General features: G+C 40.9%; 1 protein-coding gene across 3 annotated transcripts in view; it reads left to right on the top strand.

Moving 5' to 3' along the window:
- NKD1 (NKD inhibitor of WNT signaling pathway 1) overlaps positions 1–23983 on the top strand; it is a 134123-nt gene extending 110140 nt beyond the window's left edge. For 2 of the 3 annotated variants that reach the window (XM_042438316.1, XM_042438315.1), the window contains 5 exons: positions 3676–3771; positions 11453–11600; positions 13732–13816; positions 17336–17466; positions 18573–23983. In XM_042438316.1, the coding sequence (XP_042294250.1) occupies positions 3676–3771; positions 11453–11600; positions 13732–13816; positions 17336–17466; positions 18573–19147 (1035 nt within the window). In that variant the 3' untranslated portion in view covers positions 19148–23983. The remainder of the gene's footprint in view (positions 1–3675; positions 3772–11452; positions 11601–13731; positions 13817–17335; positions 17467–18572) is intronic. The other variant, XM_042438317.1, reaches the window with a different exon arrangement.
- The last annotated feature ends 1280 nt before the right edge of the window (positions 23984–25263 follow it).

Genomic DNA, 25263 nt, shown 5'->3' on the forward strand with positions numbered 1-25263 from the left:
GTCCATATCACACGAGGGATGTCCTGTCCCTGTCTCGTCCCTGTCCTGTCCTTCCTGCATGACTGTGGGAAGGACTTTCACACTGCATTCACACTTATCCCACCTGGGAAGCATGAATGACCATGATGGCACTAAAGGCTTTCTGATGAAGTTGCGCTGATCCCATCATTAACCTGGCATTAACCCATCATTTAAGTGACATTGGTTGGCATTTTGTATTGATGAAAGTTAGCGTTAATACAATGGCACTTTAATGATGGGTTAATGGCGGTTAATTATGGTGCAACAATTTGAAAGCCTTTCACAACGTTAGTGTAAGATCCTGTCCTTATCTCATCCTTGTGTGATAATCCCCCAAGACTTAAACCACTATGTTACACTGGCTCTCAATTCTCTGTTTAATATGACGTTTTGTATCAAGCACACAAAGGCCAGCATTTCACAGATGAAAACTGGGACACAGGTAGCCAAGTTATGTCCAAGTGTGGTCAAGACAGGAAAAGTTATTAATGAGGAAGAACAGACAGGTCAGGAGAGGTAGCAGCAGTTTGATTTTGCCTGAGCCTACTGGGAATGGAAAACTATACCCCCTTCTCACTTCTGATGAGTTAATTGGGTGGAAACTACTTTTTGCATTTTGAACTTAGTTTGAACAGTTGAAGTACAGTTAGGATAAAGGGGGAAAGAGGGAGAGAAACTGGGACATTTTAAAAGCAGGTGAAAAGTGGGGCATCAGAGGATTAAATGGGACTGTCCCTGCAGTCCATCATAATGGCAGCATAATTTTCCACTGTGTAACCAACGATCATAGTTCATTCAGAGTTCCTCTGATTTTTGATGGGCACAGTGTGATAGAAAGAGTATTTGAAGAGCAGCATTGTGGTCTGGAATGTGGACTGTCTTTCAACAAGCCAAGCATTCTTTCTGAGCCAATGTTTGCTTCTGTTTTCTCCTGAACCCAGCTATTGTTGTCGGTGTGCAAATATAATTTGTTAGTGCAGAAATCTTCATTGTTCCCCATTAACAGTTTGCACAAAATGTTTCCTCATTAACAGCCTAGGTTTTGCAGGCTATGGATTGCACCATATGAGATGTAACCGCTTTGAAAACCTTTCCATGTTTTCACCATAAACCACCTCTCACATGATCGCATAAAAGCAGTACTAGTTTGACAAGATTTTTTTTTGTCCTCCTTATTCTGTCTAAATTGGTTTCTACTTTAGCAGACGTAATGCTTTATTAAATGAGTTATAAGGGGAGAGACTAATGCTACATTTAAAGACTGTGTCATGAAATGGTATTTTTCAGATATGGGTTTATGCCATAGGTCTATTTTTTATTAATGGTCACTTCAGTTTCAACTTTATCCTGTCTCATGCTGTGAGTCTCTCACTTTTTCTCCTTGAATTAAGCAGAGGTTTTCTTTTCTTCTGCCTTCTCTCTCTCTTTTTCTCTGCCTCTTCCCCACTCTCTTTTAAATTGGAGGATCTTGCATTATATTTCTAAGCATTTTTAGTAAGTAGCTTTCACATAGTTTCTTCTTCTTGCTCAATGAAAAATGAAAATGTTTCAAATTCACTGAGGGCCTTAGCCCAAGGGAATTAGACAAGGAATGGTATTCAGTGCCTTTCTTATCCATTCCAAGAGAATAGATGGGAAATGGAAGCTACACATTGTTGCCGCTATGGGATGCCAAGCAACCAAAAAGGGAGAAGGAGCCCAGACTGCCTGTTCTTTTTCTTTATTTTTAACCCACGAATAAGTTTCCAAGTTTGGTGGTGCATAGGTATAAAAGCCTTGAAAGTCAACTTCTGGGTTTTCCCCATGCAACTGATTGGACATTGTTGGAAACAGAATCTGGATTAAGGAATCCTTTGGTCTGATGCACCAATGACTTTCTTATGTTCTTCTGCCAGATTCCATTCTCTGATCCAAAGTGGGATGCATGAAATAAAATAAAAACAGTGGTGTCATTTTCACTAGGTGTTGTTGTGTTGTTAACTGCTTTCAAGCAGTGAACTCATTGTGACCATCTCCAAGGCCCCCTGTCCTAAACTGCTCTGCATAGTTCCTTCAGGCTCATAGCTGTAAGTGTGCAAGAGATAAAATGCAAGGACCATATATACTCGATTATAAGTCAACCTCATGTATAAGTTGAAGGCAGGGTTTTTTGGGGGGTGGGGGGGGGGGGGGGGATTATGGATTTTGATATGACCTGTTGATAAGTTGAGGGTAAAACATAGTGGTATGCCATAAAGGATGTAAAGGAAGAAACAAAGGAAAAGGATGCCAAAGAACTTAGAAAATTCCAGCAAGCACAACTGTTTGTGCTCATCCTAAATGCTGTATAGATGGGAGCGTAAAGGGGGTTGGTGCTTCATTTAGGTGCTCTGAGGATGAATTAAGCTCTCACTTTTCACCAGGGGATGGTTTCTTTTTTAACAAGAGTTAAAGTACAGTACTTACATTGACCCATGGACAAGTCGATCCCGGGTTTTGACATCAATTTTTGACTAAATTTTCTAGACTTATACATGAGTATATATAGTAGTTAATTTGTCAGGGCAGCCCTACCATTAGATAAAGTGAATCAGGAATGCCAATGGAGAAGTGTGACTATTGGGTGACCTAATAAAACAAGATAAATTAATAAATTTTTATTATTAGACCAAGAGGCCATAACCTGTAGCTCCCTAGTCTTCCCTCAACTGCAGTGAAGGATTCTATCCTATCTTTCTACTTTCTCATACAAGAGAGAAAAAGATATGGAAGTTCAAAAAAATGGCACTTTAATAAGTTTAGTATAGTGTAATAAACTATAGCCAGTTATAGATGTTGATATGATACCAGCCATGTAGCCCATAGAGTATCAAGATTTTGAGTGCACCTTTAAGACATGCCCAATCCAGTTCATTATGAATGTCCCTTCATAGGGATCCCATTCTTGAGACACACCAGTCCAGAGCAGGTGGCGTCCAAGTCGTGTAGCTGTAGCATCCATGAAGACTACTCTAATATCTGAAACTCTGTATGCATTGCTGTAGCACTGTCTTCAGTCCTGGCCTGCCTCCAACCACCTATGTCTCTGTCAAAAAACAAACTAAATTTGGCTGCTGTGGTGACTCCCAGAGATTGAGTTTCAAGGAGAAGGGCCTTTTTTATGGTGACATTTGATCTGCAGTACTCTTCTCTTGAAAAGTCCTGTCAGGCTCAGCCCCTTCTAAGAAGGGACCTGAGCTTTGCTTTTCACAGGCCCTTACTGCAAGGAGAGTATGTTTATGTATATTGTATGATCTGCAAACTTAGTGAACTGTTTTGAAAGTATTTTATTCAACTGCAGCTAGTGAAATGGTAAAACATTTAGATGTTGCCGCAGATGGCAAAATTATTTTCCTTACCTAAGGGTCTGGAAGGTGGACTTTATTGTATCAGTACACAGTTATTGATTGTCTAACCACCCTCATATACATCAGCAGCCAATGTGTGGGGTTGAGGGAGAGGAATCAACAACCACATGATTGCATAGCAGTGATCCAATCAACCCTTTCCAACATCACTATCCTCTTGTTCATGCGGATTCTATTACCACCGTTCATATTTTTTCTATGAAGTTAGCTGCCACAGCAAATAAGGCTCTTGCTTTAGGTAATCTGCTGCTCTCTGCATGTTCCTTAGGAACTGCAATGTGATGTGTCCGTTGAGGAAGACAACAGGCAAGAATGGACTTTCACATTGTATGACTTCGACAACAATGGCCGAGTCACACGTGAGGTGAGTGAAGTTTATCTTCTCAATCCATGGCCGAAATCCTATTGTTAGTCCTGACTAGAGTAGACCCATTAAATCACTAAGATTTTCTTACATGTTGACTGAATGGATCTACTCTATTTGGGGCTAACCAATTGGGTGCCAGCCCATGTGTGGTGCTTGTTGAGATGAGTACTTCGTACTGTCTGTATTCGATTGTTTTTGGGATGGTGATAACTCTGAAGCCGATTGGATAATCTGCTGTGATGTCATAGAATACTCAGAAAATTGGGTTTTGGTAGGGCTAGTTGGAAAGAGGACATGGAAGACATTTTTGTACAGCTCAAATCCAATATCCTTTGGGTTGAATGAGAGAGAAATGCTGAGTAAGCTGAATCCCTCTTCAAACAAAGCGGAGGAAAGTGGAGGATAGGAGTTAGTTGTGGATGTGGATCTTGCTAGTCCAGAAGCCTAGAATGAACTCCTGTAAAACACTCTACATAGAGCTGCCCTTGAATAATATCTGGGAACTTCTGATACAGAACAATGGCATCAATGGGAACCTTGAATGGAGGCAGGAGTTTTCCAGTGATGGAGGTGGAGACATCCTGATGTGGGTTGCTTCTCCTCATTTCTTCAGTATGAAGAAAGTAGACTTTTTGAGCTGCCAGCAGAAGGAGCAACTTCTAAAAGCCGTCAGCCTACCTTTTGCCTTTTCTTTGTGTAGGCTGAGATTGACTTTTTGATTTGACCTTTGCAAGCTCAACTTTTTGATTCTTTTGATCCCAGCAAGCATATGGCCCAGTTTGATGCAGACTCTGCCACCACATCTTTTATACTTTTTGTTTTGAAATTCACTTTTCTCAGTATGTTTTATTGCTATGTTATTTATTGCTAGGTTTTGTTTGTTTGTGAAATTATTGTTCTCTTAATGTTTTGGTTGTAAAACGTTTTGAGTTGGAAAAGTGGAATCTAACTAACAAACATTACATAATTAGACAATCAACCCATACCACCCCAATTTTCACTGGGGAAGGGGCTTACACTATGAAATACTTTTCCATACAAAGAAAATTCCCTTGCATGGAGAAAGTAACGAAGACAGATGTTTTAGCTTAATTTTCACCTTGAATGAAATGGGTACAGGCCAGATACAGGTTTGTTGTCACATCAGTGAAGCCATTTGTTGGTGACGATAAAAGAACTGAAGAAAGGAAGGTCAAAAGAGAAAGTGGGCTGTTGTCCAACTATCGACTGGTTCGGAAAGGAGAGAGAACCAAGCAAAGCCACTGAAAATAGCTAGCTCACTCAGGAACTGCTTAGCGTCCTCCTTTGAACTGTAGGTGGAAGATTCTCAATGAAGGAGTTTATGAAGGACATTATTGTATTAGCTTTGCTGCCAGGATAGACCTAGGATGTAACTTTCTCATCGCAGATCTTATGGCAGATCTTATTGCATTCACCCATCGCTGGACAGTATGCAGCCATATACAACCTGGGCTTCTCTTGCAGCTTTTCAAGAATGGGATTTGCCCATTTTTAAAAAGATGTGAGACAAGGCAGGAGAAGCCTGGGTTGCATATTGCCCAGCAATGGCAAACCTCCTCTGAACAAATCTTGCCCCTCCCAAAAAACCCACCCTGTGTAGGTTCGCCTTAGTGCCACCATACATTGCAAATAACCTGAAGGCACACCACATACACACAAATTGCAATTATTGCTCAGAAACAATGACATTTGGCATCTAATGATTAAAGCAAAAACATTGTACAACAATTGAAAATTTGTATGAATTGAGGGGAGTGGTAACAAATGAATTTTTAAGAAATCATTTCCAAGCTCTGGATCCACCCTGCCCTTTGATTAAAGGCTTCAGAGGATCATTTCCATGAGAAGCTGGATGTGATCTGCAAACTTCAGAATCAAGTCCAAAAACTGTTTTCATCCAGGACAAATTTCTCTCTATAATCCTACTTTGCAAGTGCATGTGTGCCCTGGGATTGTTACAAAACATAGTGTCTGACTGCTGAATGTATGCATGAAACTCCATTGGAAGAGCGCTGACCATGCTCACTGACAGAGGTTTTAGTCCAGCACATCTGGAGGGTACCAGCATGAGAGAAGGGTGTTGTTTGATGTTTCAGCCATACTTGTACATGTGTCTGTGCGCCTTTCATTTTGCCGCTTCTGGAATCCGTGGCTTGATTCTCTCTTTCCCCCCAAGTTTCGTCATTGTTTAATGTCAGGGATTAGCTGTTTGGAAAAGAAAGATTTTTTTTTGTTTAAAAAAAGGTGCTTGTTTTTGAAAGGGATAAAAATTTAAAACAAATGATTCTCTAAACAGAGTGTCAAAACAAACCTTTGCGAATGTATGTTCCTTTTGGCTCCTCTCCTGCCTTTAGAGCTGAGCTAAGGAAATGGCAAGTGTGCTCTTTGAAATTCTTTCCAGTGGGATTAACGACAACAGTCAATCATATTTATGGGCATGGAACAGAGGTTGGGCGGCCAACCCTGTCAAATTATAGGCTGTCCACCATCAGCTTTAATTACATAGTGACAAAATATAGCTGGTGTCTTTCAGTTCAAGAGATGAGGAGGGCATTTATTTATTTGCCTCCAATTTTTTTTATGCTGCCTAATAATTGTGGGGTTTTTAAAAAGCATTTTGGAGTTATCAATAAAACACTAAAATACAGCAGTCAGTCGAAAAGCAATAAAAGGGCAGATTCATACAGAATTTAAACCAGGAACAGTGCAATTTTATAAAAAGACTTAAAAGAATCCAATAGTATCTCTGAGATTAACTAGAAAGAAGACATTTCTGGCATAAACCTTCGTGGACACAGCCCACTTCATCAAGTGTATCCGGTAAGTAGACCGAGACCCAATACTGACTGGCACTTTTTGCTGACCTGGGGCCGAAAGTATGGTTTTGTAGGGCTGGGCATCCGCACGTGCCCAGCCCTACAGTCGGCACATGGGCACCGTGATGGTGTGCACCCGTCCATACAGGGCATGCAACAATGACATCTGGGAGTGGGTTCTTTTTGTCTGCTGTGGCCTCCATCCAGGGGCCGGCCCTTTCCCCCAGTCTAAGTCCCTGAGTCCACAAGAACTTATACTACAAATTTTACCTTCTCAGTTGGTGTGAAATATGTGGCTAGATTCCAACCATCCACGGCTTGAAAATATATACAGTCAGCCCTTCTTATACACGGATTCAAGCATCCACGTTTGAAAATGTTCAACAGAAGTATAAATTTCAAATATCAAACCTTAATTTTCCTTTTTTTATAAGGGACACCATTTTGCTATGTCATTATATTTAATGGGACTTGAGCATCCATGGATTTTGTTATCCATGGGGGATACTGGAACCAAACCCCAGCATATAACTAGGGTCCACTGTATACACACACGTACACATACATATACACCCACATACATACACATTCCAAAAGCAAACTTTGATGTTGATATTTTATATAATGGAAACAATTTTACTATGCCACTGTAATTAATGGGATCTGAGCATCCATGAGTTTTGGTATCCATGGGGGGTCCTAGAACTGAACCCCAACCAAGGGCCTGCTGTATGTGAACAGAAAATGGCAGCTTAATAGATCTGAGAGATTTTAAAGGGTTTTTAAAGATGTGGGAATTACTAAACACAGAGAGGAAGGAGAATTTTGCCTGGCACTGAAATGCACACACCTAATTTATAGGAAGACACTTGGTGAGATCATCTGGGGATTTGGGGTGAAGTCTCATCAGTATGTCAGTAACACCCAACTCTGTATCCCTATTCAGTTGAGCAAAAGGGATTAAATGAACTGGTGAGGAAGCAAATGTGCTAGCCTCTGTAGTAGCTTTGCTATGCGCAGTGTCATACCCTTGTTATATGCACTGATTCGAGTGTAAGTAACATTCAGTCAGATAGAATATACTTTCTATATTTTATTTTTTAATTCATTAAACTTGAACAATGACATTTCAAAGCAGAAGCATGTAGCAATGCATCGGAAGAAAATATATTTGCTTCCAGCTGAATATTAAACATGTTTACTCAAAAGTCTCAGAAGAGCCAGTATGGTGTAGTTGTTTGAGTGCTGGACTACGACTCTGAAGATGAGGGTTCAAATCCCTGCTCAGAAATCCACTGGATGATCTTGAACTAGTCATACTCTCTCAGCTGCAGAGAAAGAGAATTGCACACTCCCCCCAACCAAATCTTGCCAAGAAACTCTCTGATTGGGGTCGCCTTAAATTGGAAACAACTTGAAGGCACACAACAAGTCTTATTGCATTCAGTGGGACTTAACATCCAGATAAGTAGGCATAAGATAAGCATTGTCAGTAGCTTTTTGGAGTGGTGCTAATGGAAATACAGTAACAGGATTTCAGCGCTACCTCTGCCTTCAGTGTGAGAATTTTTGTTGTGAGTTCAACATAATTATCATATGGATTGCAAGATTAGGAAAATCTTTGTCAACACAGTGCTGTTGGGTCAGAGAGCAGTTTTCTCCATAAAATATAATGAGGTGAAAAATGAGCGGCAGTTAATAAGTTCTCACCTTGAAACCTAGGAACTGTGGTATTCATTTCAGCAAGTGTAATGATTTCATAAGGACTTCTTTAGAGGGGGCTGGTTCTTTTGAACTTTCTTTTGCATGGTGTTGGAGCAGATTACATCCGTCTACTGTGCCTGTTCACAAGTGGCTGCCGAACCTCTCTGTAGGCACAAACAGTGTGTCAGATTCATCAGTTCTGAGATGTGATTTAGGGGGTTGAACATAAGCACCATGAGATTTTTATGCACAGTGGGATTTGAAAAACAAGGCCTGTCAAAATGAGATTTCTATGCATAGATATCTGGCAGGCTCAGAGGTAGCAAAGGTGCTCACCATGAGTAGGCAGATACTCTATCCAATCCCACTGTCGTACCTAGATGGTAAAGAAGCAGACCAGTGAAAGCAATAACATCACAAGCATCAATGACATGGTTTGTTCCCATTTGTCAGCATGGAAACATTATTGCTTGACTGTGAAGAATCTTGGGCCACATCCAGTTTCCAATTTCACTGGCTAGGGATCCTGTGGTGGGGAGAGACTCCGGTCAGAATCCCATTGTGGCTTTACAGTGGCATAAGTGGTGTTACTCAAGCAGCTGTGCTTTCTCTGAGGTTGCACAAGGGTGGTATCCTATTTCAGGTTGTGCCAACCCTGTTGTGTTATAATAAACCTTGCAAGCATTTGCACTGTTCAGGTTGCATTATTCATAAGTGTGGTCCTTATGAGATTGGTGAGGAACTGGATCGGCTGTCATGCAATGGAAGAGTGCATGATCGTAATGCCCATTGCATGACCAGTTGCACATCAGTATGACCCAGCAACTACACTGGGATATGTTTGTACTACACAATGATTGTGACCAAGATCTCAGCCTCTGCTCCTATTCCGTAAATAAGATAAGACAAGTGAAACATGGCAGAAAGGCTGGCACATCAAAAAGAAAGATAACATGAACTGAGAATAGAAGCACATAGATGCAGACTTGCATTGTGTCTCAAGTGTGGGATCTCTGGCCATTGACTGTATTAACCAGATCTCTTTGTGAAATATTTCAGGCAAACATTTATACTTTGATGCTCAAGTGTCTGAAGTGGTCACAGTACATCAATGCTGAATATTTTTTCAGGTGGCTATAGAGTCCACAGAGCATTGAAATAAACAATCTGTTGCACTCCTGCAGCTGAATTTTCATCTAAACAGTACCTAATCTACAGGGGACTTACATTTTGGTCACAGATTACAAGGACATATATGGGACCAAGAGCTACAGAAAGCATAGGCCATGACACAGTGGCAAGATCAGAACACAAGACACCTGCCGATTCAGTTGGACTTGCAAGCAATGGAAATTACCTATGGCAGGAGATCAACAAAGTAATTTGCGACCATCCAAATCTTTTTTAGTTTAGTCATGTGTGAAGTGCACAACTGTCTGACCTGATGAGTTAGGAAGAAGATTGTTCTTTCAAAGTGATATATATCAGAAGTTTGTTTCTGAAACAAACTTCTTTGTGAGCACCATAGTGGGTTGCCTCTTAGGTGTGTTGCTTTGTTTCAAGAGGCACTGTGTTTGGTAATGGGATTTCTGATAGGTGAGGAGTGCTATCAAGATGAGACAAAATGGAAGAAAAGCGAAGTACACATTGTATGCTCACCTGTCTTGGTCTATTGTTGTCTTTATTTTTTTGCCAGAGGTTATGTTGGTTGTTAGCTGGTTTTTCTTATAAACTGGCACATTAGTAACATGCCAATAGCAAGTTACTTTGCAGTTACATTACCATCAATTTCACAGTCAACCAGGTGTTACTCATTGGAGGTTAGGACTGTCAGTTAATCAGATATTATCCAACGACCTAGGGATTGCTGAGGCATTGTTGGATAATGTGGACATTTCAACCAGTGTTGCTTTTTGTAATTGTGCTACTGTGATATTACCTATTCCTATTAGTTCCATTCATATGCTTTGTAAGTACATTTGGAGTTGCTCCTGGAGCATCTATCACTATTGGAATGACTATTGTTTTCTTTTCCCAGAGGCTCTGAATCTCAGTTAGAAAGTCTTGGTACTTCATAATCCCTTCCTCATTGACATTAAATTGGAGTAAAACTTCTTTATTTCTGCAGTGTGACCACAGCCTTAAACTCTCATAGGAATTCTACATCACACTTTTGGATACATTTTTCAGGTTTATATTCCCACCATACAATTTGTTCATGGGGATAATTTCCATTGTCTTTCAACACATACCCCATCGTACTCCTGCCCCCATCCAGACAACTATATATTAAAATGCTACAGTCATAAATGTTGGAGATGTCTAAATTGGATTTTTACTACTATCCCTTAAAACATGTCAGATTCTCTTAGGAGCACATATGCACAAGCACACAGAGATCACTGGGAATCTCATTTGGGTGTAATGCTTGTTACACATGAAAGTCCTGTCTGAAATCATTAGTCAGTTACCTATAAATGGAAAAATATGTTTGGAACCTCTTCTGGGGATCTACCTGTAAGTGACATGTAGATTTGTGTTGAATGTGGCTCATTCCTGTTTGCAAGGTTATTCCTGTTAAAGTTAGATGGAGAATATATTGTAACCCAGATTTTGCAATACATCATGGATATAATATTGTATTACAGTCAGCCCTTCTTATACACGGATTTCTTATACACAGATTCAAGCATCCACGGTTTGAAAATGTTCAAAAAGTATCAATTTCAAATATCAAACCTTGGTTTTCCAATTTTTTAAGGGACACCATTTTGCTATGTCATTATATTTAATGGGACTTGAGCATCCACGGATTTTGTTATCCACGGGGGATCTTGGAACCAATAAGGGTCTACTGTATATCGTAATATATCTTTTCCTAGTTGTTGGAGCTCATGTGATAAATTTGTTTCCCATATATTTACATACTGCATTTCTACCAGGGCATTCAAGGCAGTTCGACATTTAATGCTGAAAAATATTCTAAAAGGTTCTGGGGAAATTGACAGTTAGTGAGCCATGGGTTTTTTGTGTGAGGTGCAAGAAGTAAATGTGACTGTGGAAAAACAAAACATGTTCTTCATTTCTGTTCTTAACACATTTCTCTTCTGTGTTCTTTCCCCCCATCTTTATTTTAGGACATCACCAGCTTGCTTCATACAATCTATGAAGTAGTTGATGCTTCGGTCAATCACTCTCCAAGTTCTAGTAAAACCTTGCGGGTAAAGCTTACTGTGGCCCCAGATGGGAGCCAGAAAAAGAAAAGTATCCTACTGAACCATACAGGTAAGTGTTTGTATCTAAAGCCTGTTAACTTTCAGTGTCTAGTGCCATCTGAACCAAAATACAGTGGGCCCTCACCTTACGCGGGGATCCGTTCCGGATCCCTCCACGTAAGGTGAATTCCGCCTATGCTCAAGCCCCATTGTAAACAATGAGGGCTTGTGCACGGCGGCACAGCAGTGTAGTGGCGCGCGGGGCGCAACGGGTGCGCACACCCATTCAATTGAATGGGACGCACCACCCCTTCTGCCCCGCACACGCCCCGCGGCTTGAGCACATATGCTCAAGCTGCGTAAGGCGCGCCCGCGTATGATGCAGGCGTGCTGTATTACTCAAGAGGTGTATGTTGTCAGTGAGATAGGCTGCCTCAGAGCATGGTGGACTCTCCATCTTTGGAGGTCTTTAAACGAAGGTTGGATGGGCATCTTTCAGGACAGATTTAGTTGTGTATTACTGCATGGTGCGGGCTGGACTAGACCTGTGATTCCCAACCTTTGGTCCTCCATTTGTTTTGGACTTCAGATCCCAGAAGACCCAGCTTACTTAGCCAGCACACAGGAATTATGGGAACTGAAGTTCAAAACATCAGAAGGACCAAAGGTTGGTAACCACTCGACTAGATGACCTCTGTGGTTCCTTCTAACTCTGTGATTCTATGATTGTCCTTTAGCCTTATACCAGGTATGTGTTCATCTAGTTGTCTCCTTTGACTGAAAATATATGACTAGGTTTGAGGCTGTAGTCTTTCCCACCTCCTGCTCTCTGAGCTTCTTACTTGCAGATGCGAAGAATTGAACCTGGGACCTTCTGTGGGCAAAGCCCTTCCACTGTTTTGTAGTTCCTCCCCTTTCCAAAAGCAAAAATGAAAATCAGTGTGAGGAATTTGAGACATTTGGTCTTTGAAAATTCTGATACAAACTGATGTGATTCACACCTCTGGAGTAATGAGCAAACCATAATGTTGCTAACCATAGAATTCTCTCCTCCAAATGTTTTGGTTCACAAATATCATTTAAAATGTTTACCTCTTAAGATTTTTTTTAAAAAAAAAATCAGATTATTGCCCAAACAGGATGGCATGGATACATGAGAATGGCATACAGATTTGTCTACCCATATGGTGTAATTTAAAAGTATCTTTCTCCCTTGCCCTAGCTCAACCTTCCTTCATGCTATCATCCCATTCCTGTGAAATGTTGAATGTCCATTTCTGGGCACAATTCAAAATACTGGCTTGTCTGCTGGGAAATGATATTTCTCTTTTTGGGGGTTGCCTGACTTTTAAGATCTTCAGCAGTTGACTTTTACTCAGTCTCATCACAGTCACAGGCATATTGAGTGAATCCCAAGTTATTACTTGAACCCCAAATTCTGGAATTCCCTGCCACAGGAAACTTGGATGGCCCCCTCTCTGCTCTCTTTCTGCCAACAGGCATAAGTCTTTTTATTTAGGCAGACCTTTGGCTCTTAATTTACTGTGGTCTTTTACAGGTCTTTTAATACAGTGCATTATGCTTTTATCGTTTTTTTACTGTGTTGTTGTGATTGTGTGCTTTTAAGTCATTTCTGACTTGACTTTCTTAGCAAGATTTGTTCAGAGGGAGTTTCCCTTTGCATTCCTCGGAGGCTGAGAGTGTAATGTGCGCTAAGATGTTTTAATGTAACATTTTAAATAAAATTGATTATTTAATTTTTTAAAGCTTTTGAATGAAATAAGTTTTAGTTGCAATTTTGTTTTAATTTGTTGTGAGCCACCTTGGTTCCATGCCAGGAGAAAGGAGAGAGAGTAGATAGAAAGATAGCCTCACTTTCTTTCCTCCTAAAATTGGAGAATGCTTCAAACAATACTGCAGTCATGGCAAGTGGCTTCTGTGTCTTTAGGGTGATGAAGCTGCTTTGGGTTTTAGTATGAGCTTTAAACAAAATATTCAAGATGTTGGATATATTTTTCGAGGTTACATTTCATTATCTTAGGCAGCTTGTTTAAAATTGGGACATGGAAGCCACTGCTTCTCTTTCAATCCATCTCCCCTTGGCCTTGAGGACCTACAATGGTCAGTTGTAGGTCAGTTTTCTCAAGAAAACCAGTAACAAAAGGGGGGAAATAACATGTTGTTTTTCACTGTGGGGACAGATCTACAAAGCTCAAGACACCGAGCGGAGAGCAAAGCCAATGAAGAACCAAGGAACTGTGAAAAGAGACAGAGGGGTTCTGTCAGGTAAGTTGGAATAAAAGCACTGCTGCTTGCCTGTGATTTTGTCACAGGGTTAACCTAGAACAACAACAACAACAGTTTATTTGTATAAGGCACAATAGCCATTATGAAATATTACAAACAACCATACATTTCACTGGACTACAACTTATTAACTTATAAACAGGGATAGGTAAAACCTTAGTAGGTCATTGGCAAAACAAACTGACGTACCATTCCATCTACAATATCTCATCCCCTTTAGAACTCACCGTTATTGTTTTTATAAGGTTACTGCCTTGCCTCAATGAGACTTTATCCTTTTAGAGTTAACTTTCAGAAGGGTAGCCAATGTGCAAGAGTTGTCATGGCATAGTAGTTGTGGACTACAACTATACTCGGTCATAAAAACCCACTGAGTGCCCTTGACAAAAATCTTGCCCAAAAATCCTATTATAACTTTAGGGTTGCCATACCTTTGAAGACCTGAAGGCACACAGCCACAAAGCCAAGGTGCTAATCCTCAGTAACAAAACTATCAAAAAATCCGGGGACTCTTCAAAACTAATGAATTTAGAGCAGGGTGAGTCTTTGTCAGTACAAAGGAGGTAAATGATATTCCTCGTGAACCATTTGAGGAAAATAGGAGTGTGTACTTTTAAAAGAATTTGCAGAAATGCCCTTTGGAGAGAAAGGGTTTTTCAGAATGTTTTTCCCCCTCATTTGACTCTGGGGTGCATCAGTTTCCAGTAAAAGTACAGAGACAGTGGTCTCTTTTATGCACAGCTGCAGGTATTGTTCTAGCCTTGAAAAGATTAGATAAAACAGTCCTATTTGAAGTTGTGTCTCCCTGAAGGAATGTGCAATATTATTTAGGATGCCAGTCTGGGAAAGAGGCCTTGTTTCTCTGAAAAACATCTTGTCATGTTCCTGGCAAAGATTAGCAGAGTGAAACGCTTGGCTAAGATTTGCCTTGGTATCATGCCTTTTCATCTGGTTGATTCATGTATTTTGATGTCTATCCTGCCGTATCCTCAGGACATTGTGCAGGTAGCAGCTCGTAAAAAAGAAAATGTGATGGAACGAAGCGTGCAAACACCCACTTGCCATCTTGAAACTTATTAAAACAGCCCTGTGTTTGCTTTGTCTGGCCTTTTGGGGATGCATTTAAAAAGAAAAGCAGTGACAAAATGTTTACAGAGCTTCTGGAAAATGGCGACGCTTTGACAAGCCACCACAGAAGCATAAAAAATTATTTTTGGATGCTAACCTCCAGAATCCCACCAATCGGTACTTCCATTCACTTCTTAGGAAAGTGCATCTCCTAGGCCTAAAACAGCAGGGCAGGGAGAGAAAAGGAATGTAACAACATTGCTCTTTTCCTTCCCCCTCACACACATCTAGCAAGGGAGGTTGTTGTTGTTGTGTGCTTTCAAGTCCTTTCCAACCTATGGTCACCTTACCACAGGGTTTTCTTGACAAGATTTGTTCAGTGGAGGTTTGCTCAACTTGCTTCTATCCTCAAATTGCTGCAAACTGAGTTCAAAGTGCAACAATAGTCTGCACTCACGTCAGGGCATAATCTTGCCCTCCCCAGTTGGCTAAGGCAAAAGCAAACTGCTGCAACATCTCCTAGCTTGTGTGTTCTCCCTCACTGATAAACCTTTGACATCTTGATTACGTTGTGATATTGTGTGGCCACACGTGTCCTGGTTTTCATCTGTGAAATATTGGAGGGTATGAGAGAATTACTATACCGAAGTCTGTACTATCTGTCGCCCTATATGAACCTGCCCAAATCTTGAGATCCTGGGTGTCTCACAACCCTGCTGCCATTGTCACACATGTGTCCAGTAAGGACAGGTAAGTGCCACTCCCAGGTTGTGGAATTCCCTTTCATAGGAATCTAAATTGACCTCTCCTTTCTCCAGAAAGTGAAGTCTTTTTTTTTTTAAATGCCTTTGGACATTAACTGAATGTAGAGAGAGTGTTTTAAAACTTTTGTATCATCAGGCTTTTAATTTTATCTGGTTTTCAGCTTTGTTGTAAGCTATTGTGGATCCCTTGTTGGGAGAAAGGATCTACATTTAAAATATATACAGTTGGCCCTCCATATCCACGGATTCTTTCTCCACGAATTCAACCATGCATGGCTTGAAAATATCCCAAAAAAATATTAGTTCCAAAAAGTAAGCACTGATCTTGCCATTTTATATAAGGGACACCATTTTACTCTGCCATAGTATTTAATCGGATGTGAGCTCCCATGGTTTTGGGGGGTCCGGGAACCGAATCCCAATGGATACCAAGGGCCCACTGTAAATGATTAAATGAATTTATGCCCTAGTTCTGTTGCAAATAATGCATTTTACTTTGTCTAATACTTGGCTGTAGCATAATTAAAACTCCTGGCTAAAATTCTCCGTCTCTCTTCCCCGTCTCTCTTTCTCTTTCATTCTCCTTGGCTTGTTTGGCTCATAATGACTGGTATTTCAGATATTCATTCTCAGGAAATAGTTCTTCTATAAATAAATCAGTAGTATAGAACAGGAAAGAGAGCTGGATGAACAGAGCTAGCAGTAGATCTGGCTTTATTAAAACTGTTCCCCAGCCTCCCATACATCCCCACCTCATCCAGCTCCCCCCAAAATCAGGAGTTTATCTCCTAGGGTTTGATTCTCAACCGGATTCATTTGCTAGGTACATTACAAAACCAAGAATATCCCCAATGACTTGCTAGGCATTTCAGCAAACCTGAATAGGAGAGTTTTTGTGGGGGTTTTGGGCTATGTTGCCCATGTTCTAGAAGAGTTTCTTCCTGAAATTTCGCCGGCATCTGTGGCTGGCATCTTCAGAGAATGAATAGGAAACTTTTAGTATTTTCGTCCAGGTCCCTGGATTAAGATACATTTGCCCCAGATCCAGGCCATTATGTCAGATGGAAGTGAATAAAAGGTGTGCTCATTCATACAGTTAGCCCTCTGTATCTATTGATTCTGCATTCATGGATTCAACCATCCACGGCTTGAAAATTAAAAACAAATAATCTAAAATTCAAACCATGATTTTGTCATTTTATATAAAAGACAACATTTTAGTATGGCACTGTATATAATGGGACTTGAGCATCCATGGATTTTGGTATTGGAGTGTCCATCTCTATTTGCTCCCACTGGGAGCTGCTTTTCAAGATCTCCAACAGATTTCTCTTTCTTGATCTTCTGCCTGAAGCCTTTTTAATTAGAGATTCCAGAGACCAAATCTGCAGTTTTCTGCATGTAATGCATATTCGTACCAACCTCTTCGCTGGATTACTGTAATGTGTTTGATGTGGGGCTTCCCTTGATGATAGTGCAGAATGCAGTAGTCCAAAGTATAACTAGTATAGGCAGACAGAATAATATTGTATCACGTTTTGTGTTTTTTATGTGCACTTACATACACTACAAGTAGATGTAAGAACTGCTTGTTGTTTCAATATGCCCGCTGCTTTGGACATAACAATGATAATATATGCATTGCCATTTATCTTTCTGCTCCCAGGTACCACCATGGTGAGACCAAGCTTGAACACAATGGATGCTATCGTCATTGCGTGGATGAAAACATTGAAAGGAGAAACCACTATTTGGATCTTGCAGGCATAGAAAACTATACATCCAAATTTGGGCCAGGTATATTAGATGCTGGTTTTTTGCATCATTTGGATTGCTTTTTCTGTTTATTAAAATGGGATCTTTTAAAGACATATTCCACAGTAGATAGTGCTGTATGCCAGTGGGAATGGTAGCATGAGAGTAGATACAGGTTGGTAGATGATACATCATTCATTACTTTCAGAATATTTAAAAGAGGGGTGGGGAAACTATGACACTCCAGAGGTTATTGAACTACAGTTTGCATCAGCTGCACACATCATGGTGCATGATGATGGGAGTTGTGGTTCCAACTGTAATTCCTAATGAGAACATGAATTCTGAATGACAAAATTGGCAATATTTTCTCTGCCACTAAGAAAAAGTGAGTTTTGGGGGGCAGTGATGGATTTTGGTCAGGAGTGAACTTCAGCCTCTGCTGTGAAAAATAAAGGGAGTTGCAATGGTGTATATCTGACTTATGCTCTTGTAATTCACCATAGGATGTCAGCCATTTTTTGAAAAAGAGATATATATTTTTTGCAATGTTCATTAAAAAGATATTATTTAAAATGTTATTTACAAAAAGGGAAACCCATTTTATGAGCTGGTTTTCAAAAAACAGTTTTAACAAACAAGTCACATACTGAATAGTACAATTATGGCTTCTCAATGGAAGTTCAGCAGGGATGGAGCTAGCTTGACTTCCTCTGTAAAGGAGTTCACGCATCTAGATATTCTTTTAGATTAAGACATATCTCATGTAGTCAGCAGCCTAGAATCTCAGGGTGGAAGAATGCACAATAGCATCTTAGCTGAAGAGCTCAGATTCTAGGCAGGCATATATGGTAGGTGTAGGTCTTTTTTGCTATCATACCTCCAAGCTATTCAGCACTTGTATAAACCAAAGTTGAATTGGACTCAGGGGCAATCTGGAAGCTTCTGTAGTCAGCTCAAAACCAGCAACTTATGTTCCTTAAAGCACATGCTAGGAATAGCATGGTCACTAGAATTTGTACAAGATTTCACTTCTGAACACTTTTCATGGGCAGTCCTACCTAGAGCATATACAGTAGTCCAGTAAAGAGGTAAATAATTACTCTGTAAAACACTGGAGCATTCAGTGATCAGTTCTTCTTTCTTAGGATCTCCACCTGTGGCTCAGAAACACAACCCACCCATCCGAGTTTCCAACCAAACAAGATCCCGTTCCCATGAGCCAGAAATCTTCCATGCCCACCAGCGGAGATCACCAGCAGCAGATCCTGGCCATATTAGTTTAATGGAAGCTTCCTATGCAAAGCTTGCAGAAATCCAACAGAGGCTGCGAAGTCAAGATGCAAACAGGCACTTTGTAAAGTCTCCCAAGGCTCAAAGCAAAGCCACAGCTTCAGCTAATGCAGGAAGAGCTGTAAGGAGTAAATCCATTCAAGGGTCATCTGTACCAATGGCTTCCCCTACTGCACGGGTTGGTCAAAACCTTCCTTACCTACCTATGCAGTCTCAGCAGACTTACAAGAAACACAAGCAGAGAGCAAAAGAGACTCACCAAGTCTGCAAAACCTTCCCATCTCCTGGAACGGTTCTGGAAAAAGAACATGTCAGAGACCTGCCTGCAGTCATCTTGTATGAAGGTCAAGTGGGACAGATGATTCAGAGACATGAGCACCACCACCACCATGAGCACCACCACCACTATCACCACTTCTACCAGACATGAAGTGGACCCATTTCCACCTGTTAAAGAATCGTCCTATATGAAGGAAGCCCATTGCTGTCACTTGGGAAGAACGGCATTGTTTTAATTAACATTGTTGCTACTCCGTTAATATTTGCTAGCACCTATTTTAGGAGTTACAGTCGGCCCTTCACATTCACTAGGGTTAGGAGTGCAGAAGTGGGAAAACCATGAATATCTGCAGGCACCCCACAACCATATTTAACACACCAAAAAAAGTATGATCTGCGGATTCAGTCCATCATGGATGCCTTTGAGGCAGCAGGTTTCCTTCGCAAGGCAGAAGCAGAGAGCTGGTGATGTTTGCTGCTGCCATACACTATTTTAAATAGGGAATTACAAGCCTTGCTACACATTCACACACACTTTCTCTCAGTCTTGTGAGGCTTGCAGTCCCTATTAAAAATGGAGTAGGAAAGTGGCAGAGGTGGTGGCAAATAACCTGTGAATAATTAAATCTGCAAAAGGTAAACTTGCAAATGTGAAAGGCCGACTGTATATGAAAACACTAAAATTAATTATGATGATGATAATGATAATAATAATAATAATCTAACACTATTTATATTATGTGGAACTGTATAACTTACTTTAATAACTTGTGGATTTTTTTTTTAAAGTTTGGCTTGTTAAAGCAAAACAAAACACATGCACGCACAAGAGCAAACAGCCATAGCTCTTGTTCAGGTCATCACATAAAAGCCTCTGCATGTTCAGTGGTTGGAAGGGCTTTGTGGGTCTAAGCAGGTTCTCCCCACCCATCTCTGGAACTGTTTAACATTTTATCCATCCCCTGATGAGCATCCACTGAATATTTATGAGCAGGTACTTTTCACATGTATGTGTAGAGTGCCCTTGTCTTTGAGTTAACCCCATTTGGATGCCTCCTCAAGCATAGAAGTGGTCTGAGCAGCTGTCTCTGGGGTTAGGATCAGGCAGCCTTGCAAATGTTGGGCTGAGACTCACAGTGTTCCTCACTATCATGGCTAGGACTGCTGGGTCTTGCAGTCCAACAACATCTGGGACCCATTCACACTACAGAATTATAGCACTATTATTCCAGTTTAACTGCCATAGCTATGCCTATGATATCCCAGGGTTTGTAGTCTGATGAGGCACCAGTGCTCTCTGGATAAGAAGTCTAAATCCTCCTCCCAAAATGTCAAATTTCAGGATCCCATAGAATGGAATCATGGTCATTTAGGTGGAATAGTAATGCTGTTATTCTGCAGTGAGGATGGGCCACTGGAGGACTATTTGATTCCCACCTCTGGACTGTCTGTAGACACAAAGATGAACTGGTGGACAGCCATCAGGAAGGGAGAGTGGAATGCAGTTCCGGTGGTGGGCTGGGCTTTCCACACCTCCGTTGAACACACTTTGGGGGTTGTGTGAAGGCAACTGTTGTGAGCTGTGTTTGAATGCTGGGCATTGACACACTTCTGATGAGCATCCTTTTCCTCTGTGGTACTGGAAGAGCTGCTTCAAACAACATGGCTAAACACCTTGCCTGTCTCATCCCTTGGCTTGCTGCACACAAGCCAATCATCAGGGGAGCAATGTTCAAAGGTTCTGGACTCCGGGAATACAAACTGCTGCTACCTCTAGTATAATTCAAACCTTCTTATTGATTGTATCGTGCTACCAGGGGTTACGGGAGAGGGTGGGTTGGCTTAGGGGGAGCTGGGGAGATGGGACATTTTTACTCAATTGCATTCATGTAGCTTGTTCTCACCTCCTTGCAAGCTATATCTTAAATATTAATGATGAGGAAACAGGTAATTGCATTTGTCAAGAGAGCTACATTTTTTTCAACTTTATTCTGCTTTCCTTTCCAACTTCTCCTTTAAACAGACTTCTTTATTGTGTGGCTCTATAGATTGGGTAATATTTAAGTATGTATCTTTGTTTTTCTGCTGGCCATTGTGGGTTAGAGAACTTTTAATCCTTGTCATCATCAGATGACAGCTTTACGGAAGACCAGTAGAGTCCTGACACCAGAAGGACAAAGCCAGCCTCAAACCACATCCATTTACCTCTGTTCACAGTCATCATTCCTGACATTACCTAGGCATGAGTTTTTCAACCTTACTCTTTCTTTCATTCCCAGGGTTGATTCCATAATGCTAAATGCTAATTTTCTCCCTCCCCCATGTGTGGCCCATCAGATGGCTCCACCTAGTCTTCTCAAGCTCCTACTCAGAGCTTGTAAAAGTTACTTTTTGGAGTACAAGAAGTCCCAGAATCTTCCAGTCAGTAAGGCCAGTGGCAGTGCTGGCCGAGGCTTTCTGGGAGCTGTAATCTAAAAAAGTAAGTTATAAACTTGGTTCCTCTTCTCCAACTGTCTCTCAAAGGAGTTTTTGAGGATTGGGGCATCTTGAGATGAAAGAAGTGCAAGACTGCAACTTAATGTTTTCCCCATAGTTATTAATAAACTGGGCCAAAATATAGCACCACTTAACATTTTTTTCACACATTTGTTTTGAAAAATTCATTTTCCAGGTTGTATAAAAGATACATCATATTGTTTCCTCCTCCTCCTCCATGTTGAGAGATAACTGGGAAGAACATGCTTTTCCAATTTTAAATGCTGGCCTATAAATACATACTCATAGCCACAATCTCTGAACATACACCCACTCACATGCATTTTCTTGTGTTTTATAGAAATCTGTGTTTTTGGACTATTGACATTTTAATCTTAAAACATTGATTCTTGAAGGAATGCTATAAAAGAACAAGGTTGCCCCTTTCCTCCCTTTGCCCCCATCACGGTGTCTTGATCCTAGGTTTTGTTGCAACCATTGCTTGTTTTGACTCCTTTTCCCAAACATAAAACAACCCAAGCTTTACTGGTGGTTTCTATCCTTCCTGCTCCTACCCCAAGCACATTAATATCAAAGGGCTTCCACTCCATAAAGCAGAATAAGTCAAATCACCCATGTACCACTCCAAACACATAGCCCCATCTTGTTGGAATTTGTATGCTTAGCAAAGAGAGACCTGGTTAATCCTTGGATGAGAAACCACCAAGGAATACTCAGGATCTCCAGACTGGGCTAGGGAAGAGCCCTGTCTGAAACACATCCATTTTTGCCAGTCAGAATTGACAGAATTGAGATAGAAATGAACTGATTGTTTGACTTACTACAAGGCAGCTTCTTATGATCCTGAGAAGGCCAGTCAAGGCTAGGCATCACATGCAGACCTGGAATAAGCATGGGCAGAGAACTGGGAATCTAAAGTTTCCTGATAGGATTAGCAGCTCAAGAAAATGAATCCAAATACTGTATATAACCTGAGAGTACTAGCTAGTCTCCTGGAGAAAAGAAAAAAGCTGTTCAGCAGATAGGGGTTTGATCTAGTGCAATGGTTCCCAACCTTTGGTCCTTCATATGTTTGGGACTTCAGCTCCCAGAAGTCCCAGCCGACTTGGTCAACAGTCAGTCATTGTGGGAGCTGAAGTCCATATCATCTCGACAACCAAAGGTGTCTAGCACTTCGGTTCCCAGATGACATGGGACTTCACACACATGAGCCCCAGCTGGCACAGCTAGTGTTCAAGGATACTGGGAGTCCAACAACACCCAAATGTATGAACTACTGTCCTCATGGGAGTGAGTCAGGAATTTGAGCCAATGTGCTTTATGGAGAAGCTACCAGGAGTCAGGTTCTTGGCAGGGTTCTTGGGGAAAGGAATCTAGTCCTTATGGTTCACTAGCTGTAACCCTAACTATTTTAAAGTAGCAATGGGGCCAAAAAACAACAACAACAGGATTCCAGTCATTTGGAACTTTAAAAGCAAGTTCCAACCACATGTGATAAGATTTAAAGAAAGAAAGAGAAAGAGACAGAAAGAAAGACATCTGATTTATCTTACAGTATGTTTAAAGTTTTTACCTTTTTTGTTTACAGTATTGCCAATTGTTCTTCTATTACATATTTTGGATCTTGTATGCAAAAGGTACTTTATGTTTCTATCATATCAAGATGCAATGTTGTCTTTCTAGAGGATGTATCACAACCACAAAAGTGTGGGTTGTATGAAGCAAATAAACAAATGGTGGGGTTTATTGTTGATTGGGACTAGAATCATCACTTACTGTTCATTTGCTCATGCCTCAAAATAAGAATCAGCAATGCCTTGCTTTTCCCCCCCCCCTTTAAAAATGAATCCAAATTAGTTTTATTTCAATGTGTTTTCTTTCTCTCAGCATTCAGCTGACAAGATGTTTTAAAGCGTGTTTACCCTTTTAAATTTCTAAAGTTAAAATATATAGATATATCTATGCGTGCTGTTTTCTGTATAGGAAATCGGGAAGGCGGAAGGTGGCCAGCAGCGTCTTTACTTACCACTGAGTTGTTTGAGTCTAAAACCTATTTTGCTGCTTGTGTTATCAATCCCTTATTTTTCTCCAGTGTATATATAATTATGGACTGCAAAAAGGGGCATTTTACATGCCTTGTAGAAGGAATAAGCTTATTTATATGATAGTGTTAAACAAAGTCTGATGTATTAAAAGTGATTTTCGTTATACTGCATGCAACCCCATGAGTGTAACACATTCCATTGGAGAATAGATGCCATGCCATTTAGTTCCTGAGAAAGTGATTGGTTTACTTTTTATTCCTTTTGCTAAACATTTTCCACATTCATCCAGGCCAGTTGAACAAAGCTTAAGGACTGATATCCCCTACCCTTTAAAATTTCATAGATGAAAACTGGGACACATGTGACCAAGTTACATGGGAGCATGGCCAAGTTATTAATGAGGAAGAATATGCAAGCTTGGAGATGCTGCAGCAGTTTGCTTTTGCCTGTGTCTATAGGGAAGGACAAGATACTTTTCCCTCCTCTCCTCTTCCCTCTGCTGAGTTAATCTAGACCCAGTACAGACGGGCCAAAAGCAACATGGTGCTGCCAATACTAGGGTTCAGGAGTGTGCAGCAACCGCACACTCCTGAACCCTTGTACATATGGGCACTGCCATGACTGCATGGCCCTGCCCACACGGGGCATGTGGCCATGATGCAAGTGCTGCGCAGTGTCCATATGTCGCTGCACTGCTCTTGTGTCATTGATGCACCATGGTGCCCTAATGGCGCACTGACACGCCCAAAAGAATACGCTTTTAGTGGGTTCTTTTTGGAGTGGAGGGAGCCCGTGTGGTTTGGTTGCTGCAGACTTCCTCCAGAAGAAAAACAGGCAGCTTCATACCACCCTTTAGTTTGTAGCAGCTGAAGTAAGATGAGGACAAATGGAGAAGGTAGGTGGGAGGGAAATAAATGGGGACATTTTAAAAACAGCTGAAACAGTGGGATGACAGACAATTAACTGGGAATGTCCCTGGTGAATCAGGACCATTGGAGAATATATTATCTTTTTGACTAGAGGCAAGGAGATGTTATTATGAAGACATTGCATAATAATAATATTGGGTTTAGGAGTCTTTGATCACCATTGGCCCCAATACCCTTAATCACACCTCTGGATTAAACCATGTAACTGGATGTTGGAAATGTTGGCTACTAGTTGTTCTCTGTTGGCCATGTGTCTTTGGAAGGTGTTAATCTAACATTCTTTAAGATGTTTTCCCAAATATGCACCTTTAAAGAGAATAGTTTTAGGAGGTGAAGTGTGGGTATGGTAGAGTTAAAAGATAGTTCTGTATGCCAACTTAAAAAAGGGAGAGAGAAAAGAACAAAAAGAGGTTGTCCAGAACACCTGTTAAAACTGGTTTTGTGAAGGTGCAAGATGACAATGAGGATGATGCGAATGGTGAAGTTTGCACCTGATCAGAAGAAGCTGATACACGCTATGTAGTCTGCTTCTCAATGAGGTGGTAAACCTGTTTCTGGGGTGTATAGTGGTAGGGTTGGCCTAGGATGTTTGCAACGTCTAGTGTTACGAGAGGAAGAATATTGTGTGTCTGTCTACATTCTCTATTGATGCATACTTTTGTAACCCTTAATTATGTTCCCAGTCCCCCTCCCCAAACTAGATACATCAGACACTGTAACATTTGACCACGGGGAACATGTTTCAGCTCTTACTTGTGCTGACCTTCTATCTCCCTTCTATGCTAGTTTGTGTGTGC

The sequence above is a fragment of the Sceloporus undulatus genome, chromosome 8 (assembly GCF_019175285.1).
Source record: "Sceloporus undulatus isolate JIND9_A2432 ecotype Alabama chromosome 8, SceUnd_v1.1, whole genome shotgun sequence".
Taxonomy (NCBI): Eukaryota; Metazoa; Chordata; class Lepidosauria; order Squamata; family Phrynosomatidae; genus Sceloporus; species Sceloporus undulatus.